Below are 24,072 nucleotides of genomic sequence, written 5' to 3'. Positions count from 1 at the left end.
TCCCGGCGTTTGGACAGTTTAAAACGCTTAATCTGTGTGACCTGCTCGAGCTGTGATGTCCACACACACACTGACATCATGTTGAGGTTTTTCAGCCTGGAAATAAACACTTCTTTCTCGACAGAGCCTCTGCTTGTTATACACACCAGTCCTGCTTCTTAGTTTTAGCCAAATGGCATAATGTATTTGAAGTAACAGTTTCGAATGTGTACATGGAAAGTATTTGAGATCTTGTTTTGTATCTCACTCAGTTTGTCCATATTACTTTTTTTACATTTCACTTTCTTCACTCTATTTTATTTTATTTTTATTTTCACGTTTGAAATAAACTAAACTAAAAGTAGGGATACATGATGCATTGGTTGAACATCATATTGGCCTTGATCATCAGACATCGACACATCAGCAAGTAATCTGGCATGAGCCGATGTCAGTATAGCCGCTGTTTATTTGTTCCGCCAAATCAGTTGGACAGATGAAGTCACGTGTTGACCAGACTCGGACTTGTTTTTATCGTCAAATGTAAGAAAAAATGTCGAATTAAGTTAGTCTGAAGACGTCATGAAACAAACTTCGCTATCAGAATGTGCAATCAACTAAATTGTTTTTTCAAACGCCAATGTCAGCAATCGTTTAATTTCTCATTTGAAGCACAGGTGGATCTGCAGCTGCATCCCGATGGATGGCTTCAGAAATCCTTATCGATCCAGATCCCAAAGGTTCAGAGCAAGCTCGAGTGAAATTGCAGTTGTTAATTTCTTAACAGTTTCCATTTGCAATCATAGAAGTTCCAGCTCTTTAACCACAAGCAGCGTTGACTAATAGCAGCGGTAAATGTACAGCTGATAAAAACTAAAGATCAGAAAGTTCCACTCCTATCCAGTATTGTTTGGGTTTTTGTTTTCTCCCCGCTTTATTTAATTTGGGTTTTTGCGATCTTAATATTCAGCCTTGACAAAACAAGGCAAACAAGAAAGAAACCCTGGGCTTATTAGATTTTAACAAGGTTTCCTAGGCATCTTTTCTGCTGTAATTGCAATGTGGATTTCCCCTGACGGGCTGCAGCTCTCTTGTTGTAATCACCCGCGTTAATCAGGATGCAAAATAAAGCGCCTCTCCTCACAGTCACAAACCCAGACAGATGACAAAACAACTGAATGAAATGCTTAATATTCACAGCAGCACTTCATTAACATGTCTCTAGCAGATAATGACAGCGAACTGCACTTCCTGTATTTTTAGGTTAGCATGCATCTTACACATTCATGGACTTACACATTTTGTTTTGAGGGATTGGGGTAAGTGAAACTGCCAGCAGCCCCCCCCAAAAAAACAAAAAAAAAAAAAAAAAAACCCACTCTTTATCAATTAGGTGGCCAAATACTGCCAAGCAGTCAGTATTTAGTAATCTCAGTAATTCATTCATGCTATCAGTCAGCTAGTGAGCTGAGAGGTATTGAGTTCAAGGTTTTTCAAAGCAAGAAGCGTGCATTCTTATAGCAACAGTAAACATCCTGTTTTTTTGCACACAAGAAGGAAATGTTTGGGCCTAAAGGCAGAGTCTTTGAAGTTGCCTGTTTCAAGGTTACACCTGCTTAAATATGAATTCATTTAAATTCTTATTTCAAAACCCATCACTGCACTCCTCACCCTATCTATATAAATGAAAATAAATCAGCGTATCTGTGCGACTGAGAGCCCCTGAAGCCTGTTGTGACAAGTTTAACCACAGCCACATATCTGAATGGAATGGGTAAGATTTATTTCAGCACCATAACAAACTTCAATCAGACTGTTTGTTTGTCAGTGGAAGGGTAAAAAAGCTTTTTTCAGCGAGGGTCAGAGGCAGGAGGGATGCCAGCACATTATGGCGAGACAGCCTGGCAGAGGGGAGACGAGCGGAATCATCTCTATTGGAATTTTGAAGACGCATCAAATGTTTAAGCAGCAGAATCTGTGGTAACTGGAAATTGCTTTCTTCGATGGTCATCAAAAAAACACAAACTTGTTGTCTTCTAAGTGTTTGAGAGCCGAATATGAAGTTCCCAGCATCACGGTGTCAGTGATGTCATCACATCACAGTGCTTGATACTGTACTCGATCCGAGGTAAAGGACCTATGTTTTTTTCTGTGTGTCTGTCTGTACGCAACGTTATAATTAGCCACGCTCCGGCAAGTTTACATATCGCCCTTTAGATGTAACTCATAGATGCAACATCAACATTTGCACACACCTGCCATGAGTGGGCATCTCTGAAAGCTTCACTGTCACTCTAGAGAGTGTATTTCCTACACTTGACACTTATTCTTCTTTGACACTTTATTCTTTGTTGACTCTCATCTTGGTGAAATGTTTTAGCAAAGTTGCACTGTTGTTCATTTATTGCTCTGTGTGCCCTGGAATTGCCCATTGGGGACAAATAAAGTTTTTTGAATTGAATTGAATTTGAGAGTACACTTGAACACAGATTGTTTTTCTATCGCGCGTGTGTATGGTAAAGTGTTTTGAAACCACAAGTTCCTGGCCAAGAACTGGGGGGGGGGGGGGGGGGGGGGGGATCGACATTGAAAGAAAAGAAAATCAATGGAAGAGTCGAGGGAGAGTGACAGGGAATGTGAAAAAAAAGGAGAGAAAGTTCCAGCCACACTGAAGAAAACGCTGGAGTCGCGCTGAAGCATGATTCAGCACACTGGTCTTTTGCCTGCATGTGCAAATTAAAAAAAGAAACATGAGAGCAGTTTAAAGGTTCCTCTCTTTCGATATAAATGAGATCGGTTTATTTTCTTGAGGCCATTTTAACTCCACGTTTTCCCAGCTAAACCGTCTGACATCTAGTAAGACTGTTCCATGAATGTACTCTGTTAAAGCAGGAAATCAACTTTCACACTTGACCCTCTCAATGAACAACCATCAGTGAATTTGGCATCATCAGGAGAAGACTAATGACCCATGGGACCTGGGGGCAGCGTGAGAAAATTGGCACTTGTCTGTCCCACTCTGTCAAAATCAGACCTTAAATAATCATTTTGAACTTGTTGCCAACATAAATTCTGGAGGTCAGAAGTCATTGCATATCCTCTGAAACATACGACAGCAATCGCCCGACCATCTGGTGCGGAGAATGCTCAGAGTCATAGAAAACTGTCAGTGACCCGAAGTCACTGCAGCAGTGCCGGGCTATAAATGGACTTCTAGACGTGCTGAAGCAATAAATATTACATTAAGTTTTCTCTTTCATACGCTTTCCCTGAATATGTGTTCTAACATTTTCAGACAATGTGGAGCTAAAAGTTTGAGATTCCTTTTCACATTAAGTTCTAAAAACATGTCGTTTAATGGCCTGTAGTCCAAACACTCAAAGATCTGGACGTGCTCCCCTGAGAGTTCACGATTGCTCAGGGCGAAGACATTTTAGTTCTCTGAAGTCTGCAGTGCTGTAGACAGCTTCAGGTTTGAACGAGCTTTCAAACAGCAGCGGGAAGGACAACTTTAACTTATTATTCCCTCAATACTTTAAAGTAATGATGTGTTTTCAGTGGATCTGATCTAACACTAATCTGATCAACAATAATAACCATTTGTCACATCCCGTTAACATTATTGTACCAACTTGTTTGGCCAAGTTGTCATTGTTGTCATCAACTATAGCTTAAAGCTCAGCTATTACATTTTTCTAAAACTATAATTAATGTTATCAGCAGACAACTCAAAATGAAAGTGCAGAAAATGTGTCTTCAGGATATTATTAGGGTTTGGTAATTTTCTTTGAAGAGTTTCCTCAACTAAGACAATTGTGGCTTTCTAAGCTCCCCGAATATATATTTAAATAATTTAATTAATAGAATAAATGTTCAATGGAAAAGTGTTTTTTGTCTTGAAGACTGGGAAAGGACTGCTACAGTATAAATGATCTCTTCCCTCAGTCATTACAGCCTTCACACACAAACAGTGACATAGACCTGACAATGTCAGGAACTGAGGGAAGCTTTTGTTGCCTTTGTAAGTACGCGGACTGTATTTTCAAAGAATGATCCTTCAGTCCTCGGGCTGGACAATACCCTGATTCTTCAGTATCTGGATATATCTACTCAATAAATGCTATGATCAACATATGAGCGTGCCAATGCATCTGTAAGGATGAATGCACACCATTAGAAAAGATACCAGACGGTACTGACGTGGACATGTGAGCATGTATATAATTGCTGAGGTTGACTGCCTGTCTGATAAAGCGTACTATCCAGAGAGCCTAAGGCACCCGTTGCACCTGCAGTGTATGAGCAGATAGGTTCATGGCTGTCTTCAAAGGTCTATTCTGGCCGAAGCACAGGAGGGATTTTTGCCAACCCATTAAACAGCCAGGCAGGAAAAAAAAAAGAAAAAAAGAAGAAGAAGAAAACTTCCTGCCAACTGCAGTAACACCCAAACCTGTCAATCAAACAACTCTGCACCACGGACACACACACACACATACACACACACACACACACATTCAGTTCAGTACACACAAATCCATAAGCAAACGCAATTTCACACACAGGCCTATATCCAGAAACGCAGGAAGGCACCCAGTAAGGCGTTCAAGCATTCAGGCAGATCGATGGGCTTTCAGGAAGCAGTAACACCCAGGTTGAGCCCCTGAGGCTTGAACCAAGTTACTCAGCACTTTCCCTGACCACTCAAGGGGAGCCGTGCTGGGCTTAGGGCCAAGAGCCAAAGACAGAGAAAGTAACATATGGGTTAGAAATGAAACTTTTAGACACAAAGCAATTCTGTCATTCCTCCGACAGTAGCCATCATTAGCTCCTTTGCGAGTTCACAGGTCACATGACTCGAAGGTCTCGTTGAGGTATGGCCTCTGTTTGAGCTGTCAAAGTGCATCGCCGAGGACTCCGGGGTTTCAAAGACTTTTATAACAATGTATCGAGACAGCATTACAGTATCCACACACACACACACACACACACACACACGGGCGGTGTATTTTTAGAGGGTGCTGTTTTCACTTCCTTTGATTGTTATTTTTGGGATGCCCTAATTAAAGTCATACTGTACCAGTGTGTGCATTACAGTGTTCTTGTTGGACCAAGTGCAATTTCAGGCTGTCTATTTGATTTGATTTGATAAGCAAAACAGAAAAGAAGGAATTTCTCCAAAGTATATCATCACAATTGAACCATCAAGGGTAATTGTGAAGGAGGATATTATGCACAGTAGATAAATAGATACTTTATTAATCCAAAGGGAAATTCAAGAATTAAAATTGGCAGCTGTCTGTCCCAAACTCTGAATGAAAAATGTAGTTATAACAACTTGAAAAACAAAATGAATACACAGCAGTTTAGAGTTCAGAGTACAAACTGTACCACATACATTAACGAGGAGTATTATCCAGGGTGAACTTATTGTAAATGTAAAAACAGGTTTTATATTACAACCTTCCGACTTCAACAGATTACTCTTATCACGCCTCACACCAAACGAAAATCTGGAAATATTATCCTTAGAATCATCAAAAATTAGGAATCTATTTACTTTCTTTTGAAGGGAATAGAATCATGTCAGAATTCATCTTGATTATTTTGTGCCTGTGTTAACAAAGTAAACTGAGACTCTAATGAACAATCAAATGAGTTCATAATCATTTCTTTATATAGTTTATTTTTGAGCTCATTTAAGTTGTTTTTTTCTTAACATGTTCTTCAAATGTCAAATCAGTGAGAATCATAACTCTGAGTCTTCTATGCTCAGGACATGTGTACAGAATAGTGTACTTATATCATCAGCAAAAAAATAAATAAATAAAAAAAAAAACGACATGTTGCTCATGCTTACAGGTTTGAAACTGTATCTGATTGGAAACTTTTAGACCATGAAGATTGTATCGATGTAGTGTTGTTCAGTGTTGTAAGAACTCACTGAAGCTGTCTGACCAAATTGAGCTCCTGAGCGAGGTCGAAAAACACACATACTGTACCGGCCCAGAACCAGGGCACAACACAAACACATTTTTCTACAACAATAGACAACCGGCAATTAATAAATGACCACATAGTCTTTAGACCAGTGCACCATGCTAACCACTCTCCAACTCTACAACTAGCAGAACACTCAGATGAAAACATCTTTAAAAATTAACTCTGGGAAAAATGGAAAGTTTTGAATCAAAGTCAAATAATAAAACATGCAGTTAAAAAGTCAAAAACTCAAAACTGTTTATAGCTGCATGATAATTTCATTAGGTTTTCAAACATTTCTGTTTCTCTACAGCGAGAGCGTCACTATTGATCGAAGTGTGGTAGCACTTTATATTGCAGCAGCATGTCCTCCATTCTGGATTAAAACTTGTTTAAAAAAATAATTTGTTCTTGGGAAGGAATGGCTGCCGGGCAGGATAGAGGTCCGACAAGCGGCTGCTGCACTCTCCCTAACACCTGCTGGATTTATTTCAGAGGCATTCAAACAGAAAGTAAAACCTACTGTAACACCTGAGGCTATATTCGACGTGCGACCCTTTAACCTAGACACTCCACTCCTGGACATTTCCAGGGGAGATGCATGTGTGAAAAGAGAATGATCTTATTTGTTCACCCCTACTTTCTGCAAACTTTTCTTGCCAGAAGTCTGTGTGAAGTCGAGGGTAGTCGATCTGTGAACGCAGCAGGCCATGATGTGGAACTGTCAGTGAGTGGGAGGAATGAATGAGTCATTTAAATTAGGGCGAGACTATTCGCTGTTTTGTACTCTTTGCCGCTCTGCTTGATTGGCAGTTAACGCTTTTCCACTGTAGTGTTCAGCATCCTATAATACAAGATTTAGTGATGTTAACGCCAAAAGTTACCATTACAGAAGACGATGCATGCGCCACTAAGCCACGGCTTCACCGTAACAGAACACACTGTTTCTGGTTGTGAGCGAGTCTGACACAGATAATCTCATGCTGTGAGGTGTAGTGTGTATGTGTGAAAGGCAAATTCTTAACAAACAAAAAAAGGAAAAAAAAACCTGTACGCTGGATTTCCTTAACAAGCTCAAATAGTATGGACTCTTCCATCCAGGAAACTCATCTGACAGGCCATGCAAGTCAGTGCGCAGTGGTGCACAGCTGCACTCCAATGACAAAGAACAGCTGACACATTATATTGAAACGGATTGCTAGGACTATTCCTTTAGAGACACCTACAGTGACTCAGTTTGTTGTGCAATTTGATTACTCTGTAGAGATGAACTTATTCCTCGCAGCAGATGCACCCTGTCCTGCACACAGCAATGTCCTGCTTGTTCTTCTGGCATGCACTCCTGTATTCTCTGTATGTATGTAACATTCTGCACATCACAGAGCACCAATCATCATTCCTCAACCAGCTCTCAAAGTAAACAAGCTGGAGAGGAAATGCTTCTACCGTGATTAAAACAATGAGCAGAAACAAGTGTCATTTTTTTTCTGTTTTAAATCTCAGTTTGTGCAAAAACTAAACCACCTATGTCAAAACCAATTTTATTTTTGAAATCCTTTTCCTTTTTGAAATTTAGGAAAGCACATACCCACTGAGTAAAGGCCTTCTAAAAATGTCTTCATGTATTGGCCGTTCCACAGTCCATTGTTTCGGGGGAAAAATGTGAGTACTGTATCTCAGGAAACAAACCACCTACAGAGCAAACATTTACCAACTTGTATACCAAATTTCATCAACATCTGAGATGGTCAGGTGGGGAGCACTGGACCGACTGGCATGGAATGACTCTGTTGTCATTAATGGGAGATCTTAGTGTTGACTGATCTGAGGACAGCAACCAGCAGAGATTCTTCTGTAAAAAATAAATGAAAGGAAAAAAGGAAAGGGCACATGCTGCTGCTTGCAGTTTGAAGCTTTCTTATCTTCACTAACTTTTTCAGCTCACTAATCCCCTCAGCACACACCCACCTGCTAACCCCTGGTGACACGAAAAGCCTTTGATGCTTCTATGTAGGTAGCAACACAGGAGGACGTTTTCTACAGTAACTCGAACCTCAGGAAGAACTTGTGTACTTACGATACAGCAAAAACACAATCATTTCTAATACAAGCTGAATAAAAGAGACATCCAATCCAGGAACAAGTCCGAAGCAGTTTACAGCTGATAAAAACGGGCTCTTGAGTTCTTTCAGACGCGCTCACGTCCGGTCAGAATAATGTGAAATTAAATCTGACAGTTCACGTCTGCTTGCCAAAACCTGCTCCCTAAAGTCCTTCAAAGCTGCAATTAAAAACCATCATGTTACTAATTGATAAGTTCCCTCTTAGAGAACAGGCGGCATTGAATTAAACATGTGGAATATTTTTTTTGTTTGTTCCAGGAATGTCGTGAATAATGTTTGTTAGACAGACAAGCAGATGTAATGCAATTTGCATTTGAGATGAAAATATCATCTGAGTAAGAAGGCAGCAAAAGTGATCTTTTTTTTCAGGCTGTAAAAAGAGGAAGTGAAAGTGATGAGACAGGGGACAGACTGGGAAAGACAGCCACAGAGAGAGATAGGACATCAAATGGTTGCCAATTGCGGCATGATTGCAGATGGGGTCTTGGCACCACTGTCTCTGTGCCCCTGAGGTCCGGTGATTGCAGCCTCTACAGGCAGTCTCTCATGGCTGATGATGCCAGTTTATGTGCCAGTGGACTGAGACGCCAGTTCACAGTCAGCAGCAGATGTGCTGATAGAAAGGTGAGCTATCCATGTGAATGCTGAACAAGATATGCTATTATTACTATAAATCAGGCTCGTTATTCCACCGACGGACTTAAAAACGACAACTTAAAGCAGAGAATAAACAATATGGAGGCTTGGGAGGGTCAAAGACTGTATAAGGTCTGCTCAGGATATCCCCATGAATCTGGTTTTATAAAGCTAGTTTACAACCATCATATACAGCATGCAGTGTAGCTGTGAGCCAGAGAAGTCCACCTGGGAGCCACATATATTCTTTATTCATCCCGGTTCATACAAAAATATTGTGCATACGATACTTGCTCTCACACTTACATTCAGGCCACACATGCACACATGCACACTCATACTAGTAATGGCTGGTTCTGTAATTACAGTCATTTGTCAAAGCACACCTTGATTTATGGTGGAATTATAAATACACCGGAAAGAAGCTGCAGGTTGTGGCGGCGCCGGGTGCAGAGGGTGATTAATGCTTCACTATTACAAGCATGAGAGTGGCATGATCAGGATATGCACCCTGCCATGCAGACAGAGGTGAGCATCATACCAGCATGTGAAATCTCTGGATGACAGTCAGTGGGTCGTTTAGGGTGCACTGGGTGAGGCTTTGTTGGGTTAAGGGGAGTGTAGGGAAGGTTATTGTACCAAATATAGAAAGTAGGGCAGCAAAGTGAGGGACGCAGCAGAGCTTTACCCACAGTGAGAAGAGACTGTTTTGAAACCTTGCTTCATCTCCAGACAGTCAATTACTTTTTTAATTGACTTTTGCTGAAGTTTTGGCTCGGGGCCTGAAACATGACATTTAACTAAGTAACAGCAATAAACAGCTGGCTAAAATGGGTTCTTACTATGCTAACTGGTAAATTTAACGCCTGGGTCGTTGTAATTCTCTGTTAAGTAGGACACATATGATAGCTTTTTCTTTTGAAGTAACATGGCTAACATAATGTAAATGATGCTTTAACTTTATTGCAGTGAGTAATGCATGATGAGATGACTAGAAAAGAAAAGGAACATTCAGCTGTATGAGAAACAAGTGCAACCTTTAAAGCAGCAATAAATCACTAAACTCATCTTCCATATGCTGCATGGTCGAAGATTTGATGAAAGATGCGTCTTGAGTGTGTGTAGTACACATGGGAGGATGTGTATTTTCAATGTAATACATTCCCTGACCAACACTATTGTGTGCTATGAGCACAAATGACAGCAAACTTCATCAGCCAACCTAAGAGAGCCGAGTCGAGTCAGAGAAATGCAATATGTGACAAATTAAAGAGCGGTTCCATTTGTCCAACTTATAAAGAACGACTAAGCTATGTCAGAATTCAAGTACTTTTTAATTGCCTTGATGATAAAGTTGGTGGAAGCACAAGTGAGAGACATTGTAAGAATTGTGCCAGTAAGGAGTGTAGTTGAGTGTAGTTAATATGCCTCAGGCCTCGTGCCAGCCAGAAGTGCGGCTCCTCCACACACAGCTGCAGGAAGTGCAACTCTCACTGCCAGAGAGGCCAAGCCCGGAGAGCACCTCCTGCTTCAGGTGTACATCTTGAAGTCACATCTTAAGGAATGCATAATTAAAGGAGCTGAGTGATGCAATTTGGCCAAAGGCTCTCATGTTTTTAGAAGTAATCATGTTTGGTGGTAGGACTGTAGAAAAGCCTCAAAGAGCCATGGTTTTGCTCTGCAGGAAACAGATAAGGATGGTCTCCTTTTTCCTTCTCCACATTTTATTGGCTGTCAGCGTTGTAAGCCCTATAGCGTCCCAGTGTGCCATGCAATCAAAAGCACGTTTGCATGAATTAACAGATTGGAATGTCCTCTTAGGATTGCTTCTGTTAAAAGCATTTCTCCTGCTTATAAATGTTCTTAGGGAAGTCCAGTTCCTGCACAGCAACGGCATTACTGACATTTTTTAAAGAGCCATTATTTTTGACAGCCTGCCTGGTTGGTGACAGAAACCTGCATCAACTATACTGCCTTCCTGGAGAAGGCACAAAGAAACAGCTTGCAAAACTAAGGTGAGCTATAACACCATCTGAAAATCAATACATCTCATTGCTTTATTTCTCCGTGTCATGATGGAGCCCGCTGAGTGACAGAATGAAGAAAGAAACTTTTCCAAGCTGAGAACCTAATTTATCGTTCAGTAAATGTCAGCCCACGCCTCGACTGCATTATGCACCTCGACTCAGGGAAAACATTTGGTATTTGGAAAATTACATGTAATTATCCATTTCTGAAAGATAAAAACACAGTAAAGCCCTCATATATCAGACGTTGTTTTTGTCTGTGCTTCTAAAGAATGTTTTCTTAAAAAGATTTTCATGTTAGCCGGGAAGCTCAGCATTCAGAGCAAATAAAGGACAATTTTACTGCAGATAGTTGATGAGTCAGAGAAATAAAAATCTTATTCATTATTCATCAGAGAAGGCATTACTCACTTATAGGTCAAAAACCTCTTACCCAAGAATCAACCCCATCATTCGCTGGGTTTTCTATGTAGTCTTTTGTATTCAAATATTCAATTCAATTTGGTCCAGGCTGGTTTTCACATCAAACAGTGGGCTGTTCGCAGTATGAGGTTAATTGTTTTGCAGTTAAATCCAGAAGTGCAGCTGAACAGACCGTATTTTTTAATGTGAAATTCTCAGAAACAGCAGTGTATTCATTCAGATATTTGAACGAAAGAGATTTCACAGAAAAAATATCGAGACTCAAAAATTAAGTGTGCATTAGGCTTTCAGAAGGAGCGCATGAAATCCAGTATGGAGTATGTCTTAGCTGCAATGTCCACAGGATCCCTGTGGGTCGGGTTCTGTCAACACTGCACTAGGCTTAGACAATATTGAAGTAATACGGTATCCTGCGGTTTCTAACTCAAAAGGTATCTGATTCATTACTGCAAAAAAAACTGCTTCCGCTTTTCTTGACTGTTGGGTAGCGGTTTCAGTGACATCTTGGGGCCAGGAAGGTCACAGACCAATGCATTCGTCAAATTTGTCATCAAATATTTTACTCAGAACAGGCATAGCAAGTGAAGAGAAGCAAATTGAATAGTCAGGGGGGGTCTAGGCAAACGTGCATCCAACATAGGGGTGTGTCTGAGAATCTCTGTCTCTCTCACTGGACACAAAGGTAAAAGGCAAATACACAATGTCGACACCTCCAGACTCTACGCCGAGCACCCAGTCAATTTGAAAATAAAGCGCACCATACAGACTCTTCATGGAATATTTTCACTAAACCAACTGCACATCTGCCTCCAAAAGGCAAAGTAACATGTTGTTTGCACTTTATTGACTGTGCGATCTGTTAGCTATTTTCAATAGGAGAGTACTTTCATGCATCACAAATGGATAAACGATTCCTCGCAAATAAACGTCTCCTGTTTAAAAACATGTATTCGAATATATTCAATGGACTCTTGCTTTCCCAGAGTCTGCAGTAACAGCCACTCTGTCCACACACAAATCAGCTCTCAATTCTGCCCATCCCCGTTAAAGTTTTATAATGATGAAGTTTGTGAGGTCAGCAGGTTCGAAAGAAAGAGAAACATGTCCTGAATAGTGTGAGCAACAATTACCTGAGGAAGAGGAAATGGACCGATGGGTGGAAATGAGACAAATGGGTAGCATACACAGGAGTTAGACAAGTGAAAGAGAACAGCATGAACTGAATGAAAGAACCAAACATGAGGAATGTTTGCACTCTATACGTGTATGGGTTTGTTTTGTTTATCCATGTGGCCATTAGCAGAGATGGATGTCCTTGAACCCGGGTCTCTGCAAACAGGTATCTCTCGCAAGCAGCCCGCCCCCTCGACTGGTAATTACACAGGGAGGTCTACAGCAGGTGGCACAGGGCTGAGAGGAATTTACATAAATCTGCATGTGTCACTGTGCCTGGCTGTAGCCTCTGGCACCCTGCATGAATCACGCTCTCACGCTGCAGACATTTGGTTCAAATCTAACAAAACGAATGGTGAGGAGGTAAAATGATGTCAATCCTCTCTCAGAAATCAAAACCAACAGGGGAAATTGTCGAATGTGTTTTTCTCTTCCACTTTAATTTCTCCCTCCTGTGCTGCTTGTGTCACAGTCTGAACCACAGGTTTGATCAATATTTCAAACTGTAAGCTTCATGGATTCATGTGCTTCATTTGCCTCCCATGCACATTTATATACAGTATATGTTGTTCATGTAGTCTTATTGTTTTGTGCATGCACTTTCACTACCTGCTGTTGGATTGTTGTTTTTTTGCAAGTGCTTTGAATTCTCAAGAGACAGTAAAAAACAAACTGTACTGTTTCTGTTGTGCAGCAGTGTGAGATCATAAATCAAAGGCACAGTGTAACGTAGACATTAAAGCTTTAATCTGTGTGTGTGTCTCAGATTTGTATACTGTATGTGTGTGTGTACAGTGAGTGCATGTGTGAGCACAAGCATGTCAGTGCTTTGTCCATTGCTTGTCAGCAGTGGGACCCCCCATGGTGAAAGGTGTTTCTGCTGACAGGAGCATATTCAAGGTAATAGAAGCACTCTGTCGTCCTGGAGCAGAGCGCTAAAGCAGAACTGAGTTCTGTCACCAACTACACGCGCCGCTGAACCTCCAGATGACAAAATGCCTCAGTGGCTGACCGAATCAAACACAATAAAACTGAAAAGGGAGAAAAAAAAGAGATTGAGGGGGAAAGTGCTCAGATTTGTCATATTTTGCCCCTTAGATAGGAAGGTATGCGTTTTCGGTCAGTGGAGCTGTGTATTGGTGGAACTGTGTGCTGCATCAAACTGCCTCATGACACACTATGAAAGGAGTAGATGTGTAACTTCTGTGTTTACAGATACAGCATATTGTGCAAGTCATTGAAGCAGGTAATGATATTCAAGCAATATGGCCTTGAAACACCCAGGAACACAGTAAAATGATGAAATAAATAGTGAAAGCTGAATAATGAGCGGGGAATGAAAACAAGTTCCACAGTTACTGACAGACTGCATTAATAATCTATAAATTATTCCTGTTTGAATTTACATATTGCTGTTGTATTTCATCATATTAAACAGAGAAAAGCACAACAACTCGGTGAAAAAGTGAATGAATTATTGAACAAATAAATTAGTGAAAACTTTTCCGGCTTGGTTGTAAAACTTGACTGCACCTTGTCGATCTCTGTGGAGAGACGAGCCAGAAACCATAACTCCCGCTCAAGCCGAAAGGGAGCAGGCGACCAGCCAGCAGGCATTATCACTGATCTCTGAGGAGATGGAGTGGAGCTGTGCAGGGGGCGCTGCTGAGGGGTCCCACAGGAGCACACTGGACCAATAAGTTGTGGCAGCAATATGGAGTTTAGAGTGGAGAATCCTCTGGGAATCTGACTTGCCACTGCAGTAAGGAAAAGCGTGACAGGGTGGCCTCCCAACTGGTGGAGAAACTCAACAGAGGCTTGACGAGAAATGACCACTAAGCATTGAACCCAGAGACCTTCCTCTCAAACCTCGACTGTTGTGATTACAAACCTGCTGAGATCAAACATTTCTGCATCCAAAAGGAAAATAAAAATCCCAAAGGCAGTGTGGGACAGAGTGCTCTGGGGGCCTCAGTAGACTCAGGCATGGTAAGTGAAAAAGCTCCAGCAGAATAGTCACAAGGCCAAAAGGCACACAGCAAACGCACAGTTAAGCGAGCAGCCCGAAGCGTTCTGCAGGGGAGGAACGAAAGACGACGATAGAATCTGTAAATACCCTCCAATCAAGGAGAATAACACATTTACAAACAGATGATGTTGTTGATGTTGTTTTGTTCTCTCTCCTGTTTGTTACAAGAATTCTAATGAATGCAATACTCAAAACAACCTGCACACGCACACGCACAGACACACTAAGCTTCGACCTGATTGTTCTGCTTCTTTGTATCGGTCGCCATTCAAACCCTCAGGAACCACTCAGGCAGACGTATCGTTCGGTGCGAGAGAGAGAGAGAGAGCAACCTCCAGAGAGTTCAGGAACAGTCGTAGTATAAATACCAAACTTTGTTACATCAATGTAATCTGACCTTGTAGAAGCGACTGGCCCTTCTGGAATGGTCCGCTGTACGCCACCTGGTAGTGTTTGACCTGGAAGCCAGGCACACAGGCCTCGTGGCCTACTTCCTTTTTGCCGCCCACACAGGCAACCTGCAACACATGACAAAGGAGAGGTCAGAAGAATGAACATGAGCACATGGTTTCTGTGGAGATAAACCTGTCAGGCACAGACAGGTGGATAGAATTAAATAAATAATAGAAACAAAGCTAATCCTCACTCATTCTAAATAAACAACATGCGGCTGCAGCAGATAGTGAAACTGCAGAGACACGTTTCTAAACCATGACAAGAGAACACAATGTACTTTTACTTCATTTTCAGACTCTCACTGGAAGTTTTTAAAACAAATACAGTTAAACTGGAGAGCAACAATATGACCATATATGGCGCGTCACACAGACAGACTGTAAACTACTCATCTGTAAAATCTCTTGTAGTCATCTTCAGGTTAAACAAACATGGCGGACCATAGGCAGGGGAATGGTATGACTTGATGGCTTTTGGACAATTTTACAGACAATTCACAGAGAAAACAGGAAACGCCATCGATGAAGGCAACAAGCTGGAGGTGAGCGACATTTCATTTTACTGCTGATGTTGTTCCGTCGTTTCGTTCTACGTGACAGCAGAGTGGTGTGCCGTCTTCAGGGTACCTCTCACACGGCAGGATATCGGATAATAATCACTTTATTGAACATGTATTAAAAATTACGAATTGAAAAAGGCGCATATATTAACCAATAGGCTACTGGCGTCCCCTGTCTTTATTCATTTGTAAGCTGTCAGTGGAATGTCAGGCTGAAACATCAGACCTGTGCAGAGATGCAAAAACAAAAGAGAAGAGGAGTTTGTGACAATAATATGAATATAAAATCTGTTGAACCAGCCAACATGTTTCCCACCAAGACGCTCTTCTTGGGTAAACCCTCGTCATCCCACCTGCCCAACTCAAGAAACTCAAGATGGGGAACAGCTTTCATATACGTGATTTTTTTAAAGATCTCTTCTTATTCAGTGAAATCAACTCTCCTGAAAAATGCTGTGCACAATTTATTTACATTTATATCACAATAAAAATGGTAAAAGTTCATCAGCGACATAAATGTGATTTTAATGATTTTGCCAATTTTGAAAAAGATAAAGACAAAGATTAAGACATTTAAATTCTTACTGAAGCATCATTACTGGATTGAGGCGAACTATAATGAACCTGGATCTGAGACTTCATCAGGGACTTAATGTAAACGTGTGTGTGTGTGTGCCATTAATGATTCTTCCGGTTACACATTTAAGTAAACTCATTAAAGGCTGCATTGGCACGCTGATACATAGGGAGGAAACTAGCTTGTTTTGTTGTGCTAATGTTCTCTGTTTGAAATTACAATTGAGTTTCTATATGGATGTCTGCATGGGTCACTTGCTCCTTATTGTTCTGAATTTAGTTGTAGTAATATTTTATTATGAATACATTTTTAGATATTAAATTAGAAGTGAATCAAAGACATGAACAGCAAAAAAAACAGCTGGTTAAGGTTTAGAGACTAGAAATAAAAGGTTTGAATTCATGTGATTAAAAAGCAGAGCACATTAGAGCTCGGAGTCTTTTTAGAATTGATTTTCGATTCAAAACGATTCTGGATTCATGATTTAAGGTCTATTTTTTTCAAAGAGTTGTTATTAAAGGTCCAGATTCAAAGAATCAGAATTTGATTAAATTAATTGTATGCTCTGGGTGTCGCAGGAATAATTGCTGCTTAATCATGACTTAGCCGGGGCTGTAACTGCAAACACTATTTGCTATTCTGATGTGATACACATCTGTCAAGCGGAGCCATCTGCACACAGTATTAACCAGTGACAGCCCAGCTGCTCATCCTCACATCTTTTTGACCCTTCTTCAAGCAACACCTCCGGAGATAAAGAGAACATAACAAGGGGGAAATTAATTGGAACTTGTCTATCATATATTCATTCCACCTCTTCTGATGAGTCATACAGAAAATGTTTTTTTCTTCAGTACATGAAGCACTTACAGAGCTTTTACTTAAGTAAGATCTTTTTATATTGAGGCTATAGTTTGCAGAGAAGGTGAACTGAGCATTCGATAGTATGTGGTAAGAATCACTTAAAAAAACGACATGGAAGAGTGGGGACAACGCAACAGAGTCCAATAATATTCACCTTCATATCAATGTAGTCCAACAGAATGACAACATCAACAAAAGAGCTAAGAAAAACATGCTGGCAAACAGAAAACGTAATGCAGCCTTTAAATTACGTGCACGAAGATTGAAGTGGTAATATGCATACACACTATGCACCCTGAAGCAGTCACAAGATATAGTTGTCAGCCCGCCTCCGATTGGCTTGAGGTGAATTCTCCTGAGAATATCCTGCGGCGTTCTCACATCAGCTCATTAAGACTTGCTGCCGAAAAGATCCTAGCGGTCTAGCAGGAGGAGCTCGGGATGAAGTCGAAGCAAAAAACATTTGGCTGATGCCCTTCGTGTATACAGCTCCTCGGGGAGATATTCAGAGATTTTCAGGGGATTTCTGCAAGTGTGAAAGCTCTATTGGACAGCATCGCTCAACTGCAACTCCATTGACTGCAAACACTGACCAGCGCTTGGAAAAGGAAGTCTTGGCCTCCTGTCCTTTATCTCTTTAACATATGGCGACACTATAAAGTTGGAGGTTCACTTTCAATGGCTATCACCATCTGACAATGATTGAACTACAGTTCAATACAACACCACCACCCACAAGTACCTCTTGATATAACACTCAGACTGAAGAAGCAGGAAGTATCATTCAGTCTGAGATTAAGATACTGTGAAATGGCACAAAGTACAATTTCCATGTAGACAATAGCCCGTCAAAGAATATTACCCAGATCAATAGAAAAGAATCATCAGTCATATTGAGTGTTTCTCATCCTGATGCAGAAGAGCTCTGCGCAAAAATCCCCCCAAAAAAACACACTCACAACTGTCTTCTTATTCAATAGGCTTTTTAAAGCCTGAAAAAGCATCTTCCATTAGAGGCAACATTTGCCGTGCTTATTCCATGTCGTAACATCTGCTGTTATTATGGTGACTGGCAGACGCTAAAAGCTAATTAACAGTGATTTATGCATTCACCACTTCATTTTATTAGCAACCAATAGAACCTTGAACATTTTCCAGAGGTAACAGAGAACTCTACAGACGTGACCTGTTTCCTTTCATTTAGAATGACAGTTATATGATACATCATGTGAGTTACAAGACTCTCACAGAGCAGTGTTTAGGTAGTCAATGGAGATCTGTCTGCATGATGAAAAAGCCTTGGCAGACGTTCAGCCGTAGAGGTCATTACATGTAATGTCCCTGCAAAGTAATCACTGCACCCGGGGGACTTAGTGCTCTTCCTGCTGATGTCAAAATGGTTAATCAGTTCTATCACAAGGCTTCCTGACAAGACGGGACACAATGCTCGTTGGTCCATAAACTAAATCTAGTTCACTAAAATGCCCCTAAAGCCCGACTGAAAGGCTTTAGCCATGCACATACACACGCGTATAAAATGATGTGCACATAACCGATGTTACCTGCAAACACTCTTTATATAACCCCTCTGCAGGATTCAACAACATGAACTAACATGTTAATGCCCATTTAAGGGAACATATTAATCCAGCCCCAGTGACTCACTGTAGGACAATGAAAGCATTAAGGCTACGCAATGCTAATGACAATGTTGTTAGCAAAGGGGACTATCATTGTGGGCTATATTCCCCATCAGGAAACCATTAAAGGATGTTCTGGACATCAAGGTTATAGCACTGAAGCCTAACAGAATGAATTGAGGCATTTTATCAAGGCTTCTCATCATTATACAGCTCTGAAAACTCCCTCTCATACGAGACAAATTAATTAAAATCCTATCTCAAAGGACAGAGGGACACTGCGAGTGGACATTATTTTACAGAGGGAGAACCATCAAGGATTTCTTGTGGCTTATTTTAAATGTGTGTGTGTGTGTGTGCATGCGTGGTTCATTTACTTTTTCAATATGCATTGTACATGAAAGGGTCTGATTTATTAACGTGTTAATAGCTACTACATGCAGAGTAGGATTTCATGCAGCTGCAAGGAAAAGCAAAGACAAACATCCACATCCGTTTTGTAAGTTAACCAAACTTTCTGAAGGTCTCGATCTTGTCTTAGAATCAAATGCATTTTTACTCGGCCTTGTCTCGGTCTCAGTCTGGACTGACTCCATTTTTTAAATCAAGACCGGTCAATAAAAGGCTATTTTTCCACATCATTACTAAGATTGGAAGGAGAAAGGAGAAAGCATAAATGACTTCCCGTTGTTACATCTGAGTGAAGTGCCTGCTGCGAGAGTGGATGATTTCAAAAATGGTCTTGGTCTTGACTCTGTCTCGATCCCTAAATGTCAGTATTGAACACCTCAACATTGTTTCCAGTAGCACTCTATAGTTCCAGTGGTGGCCTTAACAACATGCACCATTTGAGTACTGTCGAAGGAAACAAAGCCCAAATGGATGAAAGTCCTCCTGCGTCTGCTCCTCCCAACCTAATTCCAAAGTGGACTAAAATATATTTACATGTTCTGCACCTTTGTCCTGCTGTAGATGCCAAAAGAGATAACAGTCACTCCAAACGAGGTGTCAGCGCTGAGCTGCTCCTCCTTCATCCCTGTGGTTTCTACCTGCTGACTGCTTATTCATTCACCTGCCTGAGCTCTTATTAATCCAACATGGAGGGGAGATGTGCTCTGTCAGTTTGTCTCTTGAAATTATGTGTGCTTCAAATCACAGTTCCCTGGGTCCTGATGCGCTAACCAATTATCGGATTCTGTTTACCTTTTCTAACAATCTTTAGCTCTCTGCCTCACGAACTAAGACTTTTAATTATACTGCACTCAGCTTTATTTTTACTTTACTGAAAAGAGCTCTGTTCATTTAAGGAAAAGCGGTGCAGCTTAAATGTGGCTGTGATGCAACAGTGTGTGTCGAACACAATCAACACTTTCTTAAACAACAAAAAAAAGAAAAAAAAAATCTTCCTGAGTCTCGGCTCTAATGAGAGCAATTCATTGATTCATGTTAGTTTCAGCTTCAGAATATTTCCCGTCTTTAATGTCTTTGTGAAGGCATCAATGCTCTGCTGTGATCGGCTCAGTGTGACTTTGTCAGAGCAGAGTGCCACATACAGGGATTAGTAAGGTTCAGTGTAGAGAAAACAAAGAGCCTTAGTAGCACCAAAACAATATCTTTCAAGCAGGAACAATTATCATGCTCGAGCAGAGCTGGACTCACAGAAAACTGCGTATTGTGTACACGCTTAATGAGGTGATCAACACTGAGCCAAAGAGATGAATAAATCTGTAACATGCTGGAGAATGTGAGGACAACGTGGGAGAGAGCAGAGAGGGGCCAACTGTGAAGAGACAAAAATCCAGAAAATTAGTCAAAAATACTCTCACAGTAGATTTTCTTTAAAATAGCATTATTGGTGGCTCTGATTTCCATCATGTGAGAAGTCACTGTTCCTCTCCCGGTCCTGTCTCGCCCCTGTAACACCTCAGTTACTGTTGAACTTTGTCCCCAAAGCATTACGTTCACAGTGCAGGAGAGACCTCACATTAATATCACACCCTGAATTGAATTACCTTTAAACCCCTTATATCGGTGGTGGGCAACTGGCGGCTCAGGGGCCAAATGTGGCCCCCCTCACGTGGCCCTCAGGTCTCAAAGAAAACCCGATAAAATCTTCGATGATATCATGAAAACCAGAAATAGCTCCAAAACAATTATTGATCCCTGGTTTATGTAGAGTTCAAATTTTAGACATAATTAACCGTTATATTTTTTGTATCATACAATTTGCCCCCCTGGCAGTGACAATCAACTGATTGTGGCCCTTTTTGTGTTGCCCATCCGTGCCGCATCATAAAAATATATGTGGGAGCCAGATTGTCTTCTTGCTCAGGTGTTGCAACTGACCGGATGTGTATCATCAATATACGCTCAAATTAAATAAGCCGAGTTACTTCAAATCTTCACACATATTCCCTAGCAACTAGGGGTATTCCTGGTTGAGAAATAAAGACCTTGAACACAATAAATCAGTCTTGTTATCGGTGAGAAAAGACCAAAATAGAAATGGAAGGAGCCCTGGAAGGACGGGTTTTGTATAGATTAGTTTGAAAGGGGGTGAAATAAATACATCTATTGACAACCACTTGGAGTGCAGGTCTATAGGTTTATGTTCGCTCTCTAAGTGCAGCCAAAGCATGCTCAATCAGGAGAAAAGATCTATACCCTACCTTCAGCATCTACTCCATGACTTCCCACCATAAGATTCTTTCCCAGCAGAGAAAGTGCATGAAACAAAAGCTGGGTTAGATGCATTTATTTGAAAGAAAAACAGCACACCATCATCATCATCATTAAATGACAAGTGCTTTTCTGTGTTGTAAATAAATAAAGTAAAACGTGTACAAGCTGATGTACAGAGCAGAGGTATTGATTCAAACGAGAGGGGCAGATGATGGAGGACACGTCTGAGTGGCCTCTGGCCGATGTTGTTGCTGTTGTAGATATGATGTAGGTCAACTTACATTCACAGTGGAGGAACAATAACGGGTCAGCTCATCACTTGAGAGTTTGACATCTGATGCAGTTCAAGTGTGAAGGAGCAGTCAGGTGATCAAGGCAATGACTTGGCAGAGCGCACAGTAAATGTCACCTCTGGTAGAAATCAATACGGCCTCAAGAATCCACGGTGAGACGGAGGGGGCCGCTGTGCCTGATATTTGTTGAAGAGCGTGGGGGCGGGAGGCTATAGCTGTTAGCATTCATGTGGGAGTGTACTGTACGAACACACACTATGTGAGTGAATAAACCTGGTCAGACAGTTGGAAGAACAGGGATGGAGATTACTCAGGGCCATCACATCTTTCTCTTTAAAGAAGTCTACTGTCTTTGTTATTACAATGTGTTAGTGTCAGGTCCTTATACCGAGCTGCACATGGCAAGTAAAAGCCTGAAGCTTTGAACAAAACAATGAGCTGTGATTAGATTATTATTACAACAACCATTTTTTGTTGTTCTGTGTTTTAGCCCGAGGCTGTCTCTCTTTATTCAATATCCTGAAACTTGTATTTTAAAAAAGATAATTGCACAGTCAGGGATACATCAGCAATTTGTCCCAAATTGTTTTCAGTGAAACGGAATAAGACTCAATGACCTTCACACCGACTTTTCTTTTTTTTTTTTTTAGCTTGGGGTCTGGAGCTGTATTACAATGCTCCGTGCATGTTTTCCCGATATTGCATCTGAGTATTTGTGTATGGGTTTGCAAGCCAGCACAAGTGTGTTTTTTTTCTTCCTGTGTGTGAATGTTTCTGTGTCTCAGCATGCACTTTTGAAAGTCTGCCAACAATTCAGCCGGCCAGACACATTTCCAGTAGGCTGACATTTCATCCAGGCGATGCTGCTCCTTCTCCACTCCACATTCCCCTTCCTCAATCTCACAGTGCTTCTCTTCGCCATCAAGGTAAATGTCAGTGCACACACCTCACTATAGGTCTGGCTGACCCATCCAGGCCTGGCTACATCCAGGAGTCTGGGAGCCAGGAGACAGAGAGAGAGAGAGAGAGAGAATCAATCATGCCGGACGTCAGACACCTGCAGCTGGCAGGTCAGCCAGGCATGGAGCATCTGAGTCATGAAACCATCTGGTTCCCGGCCTGTGCTGCCGAACTCTGGCCACACCTGCTGGGCCTGTAGAACAACACTGAAGCAGTAAACACACAGCACACTACGGAGGAGGAGTAGCCGAGCGAGGAGCGGGAGGAGAAAAAGCATATTTGCTGCCGGTGGGTGGTTGCTGTCACTGAATGAATGTAATATTCAGGTATAATAAAAGAGAGATTCAACAAAACAACGGGAGGGCAGAAACTGAACAAGAGAGACAAATAAAATTGAACTAAATTATGAAAATAACAAGGAACAAGAGAAGATGGTGTTCCAATATCGATAAACCGGTAAACAGCAGTGAATGTTTTCATTAGTAAACTTGAGTTACAGATTGACTGTGACCTACAGCTTCTTTAGAAGGGCAACTCATGAGATTGGTTGGATTCACGGCGCCCAGTTAGTCATCAAATGTTATGTTACAATAGTTAAATGCTAATATTGCAACGTTTGTCATAGCGTTACACATAAGAGATGATGATGTTGATGTCAAATGTGTTTGACCATATCGTCTTGATGTGCAAACCAAGCTGAAAATCCTCTTATGTGTTTATGCTAAGAACGAGCCAACTCGTGCCGCTTTAACAGAGCCAGCAGTCAACATGGGAATCCAGGTCAGGTTATGACATAACTAATCCTCTGGAATCAAACTATACTGATATTGTTTACAGCTGAGTAGGACCGGAAGTGCAAATCTGCATCCTCAAAAGAAAACCACGACACACAGAAGATTAAAGGTCACAGAAAAATGCATGAGCTTGAAACCAGACATGTATTTACCAAACTACAGTCTTTCTAATCAGAGCTTAGATGACAGGTGAGCTAACAGCTAGCATACTTCTCTGACACATCAAAAACCTCCGACTCTGATGGAGTAGATGACATAAATTAAAGTTACTGGGTGACTCATCCAAAGCCCCTGAAGAGCTTTCAGACTCTGGTTCACACTTACTGAACACTTCTCTTCAAGGTTTATGAAGTGGATTTGACTTGGCGTTACATTTTTTTCAAGCAGGCCAATTGGGATGCAAATCAAACACCTTTAAGGGTTGGGTATAGAGGTCCAAGGTATGTGAGCTGACAGTGTCGTGTCCTTTGCTCAAATCCCTTCACTGGCTGGCAAGCTAGTCAAAACGTCCACCTCATGACACCTAACACATTGCTCACAGGAGCAAGAGAGGGGAACAACAAGAGCATCAGCTGCAGACACCTGCTTATCAAAATGCATTCCAATGGTTGTCAAGGTTGCTGCTGAGATGATTTAAAATAATGATTAAGCCGATTGCTAATCCAGATACTGATCCAATATTTTATAACTTCTGCATGAATCTTTGTGTTTCTTTTTGTAAATGAGTTTGGATATGCTCAAATTATTATAAGTACGACATCCGGAAAAGTGACTATCATATGGTATAAACTGCATGTTGTTGATCTGAGCTTTTGAAAACAAATCAGTGCAAATCAGCAACAGATGAATGAAAAACCTCACCTCTGTGTCAGCGGTCG

General features: G+C 41.2%; 1 protein-coding gene across 1 annotated transcript in view; it reads right to left on the bottom strand.

Moving 5' to 3' along the window:
* cdh13 (cadherin 13, H-cadherin (heart)) overlaps window positions 1–24,072 on the bottom strand; it is a 340,521-nt gene that overhangs the window by 231,192 nt on the left and 85,257 nt on the right. The window contains exon 2 of the mRNA XM_079346024.1: window positions 14,767–14,887. Within this exon, the coding sequence (XP_079202150.1) occupies window positions 14,767–14,887 (121 nt within the window). The remainder of the gene's footprint in view (window positions 1–14,766; window positions 14,888–24,072) is intronic.

Source organism: Symphodus melops (genome assembly GCF_947650265.1).
Source record: "Symphodus melops genome assembly, chromosome: 6".
In the NCBI taxonomy this organism is placed as follows: Eukaryota; Metazoa; Chordata; class Actinopteri; order Labriformes; family Labridae; genus Symphodus; species Symphodus melops.
Note: the sequence above shows the minus strand (reverse complement) of the source record. Positions and strands in the feature narration are given on the sequence as shown.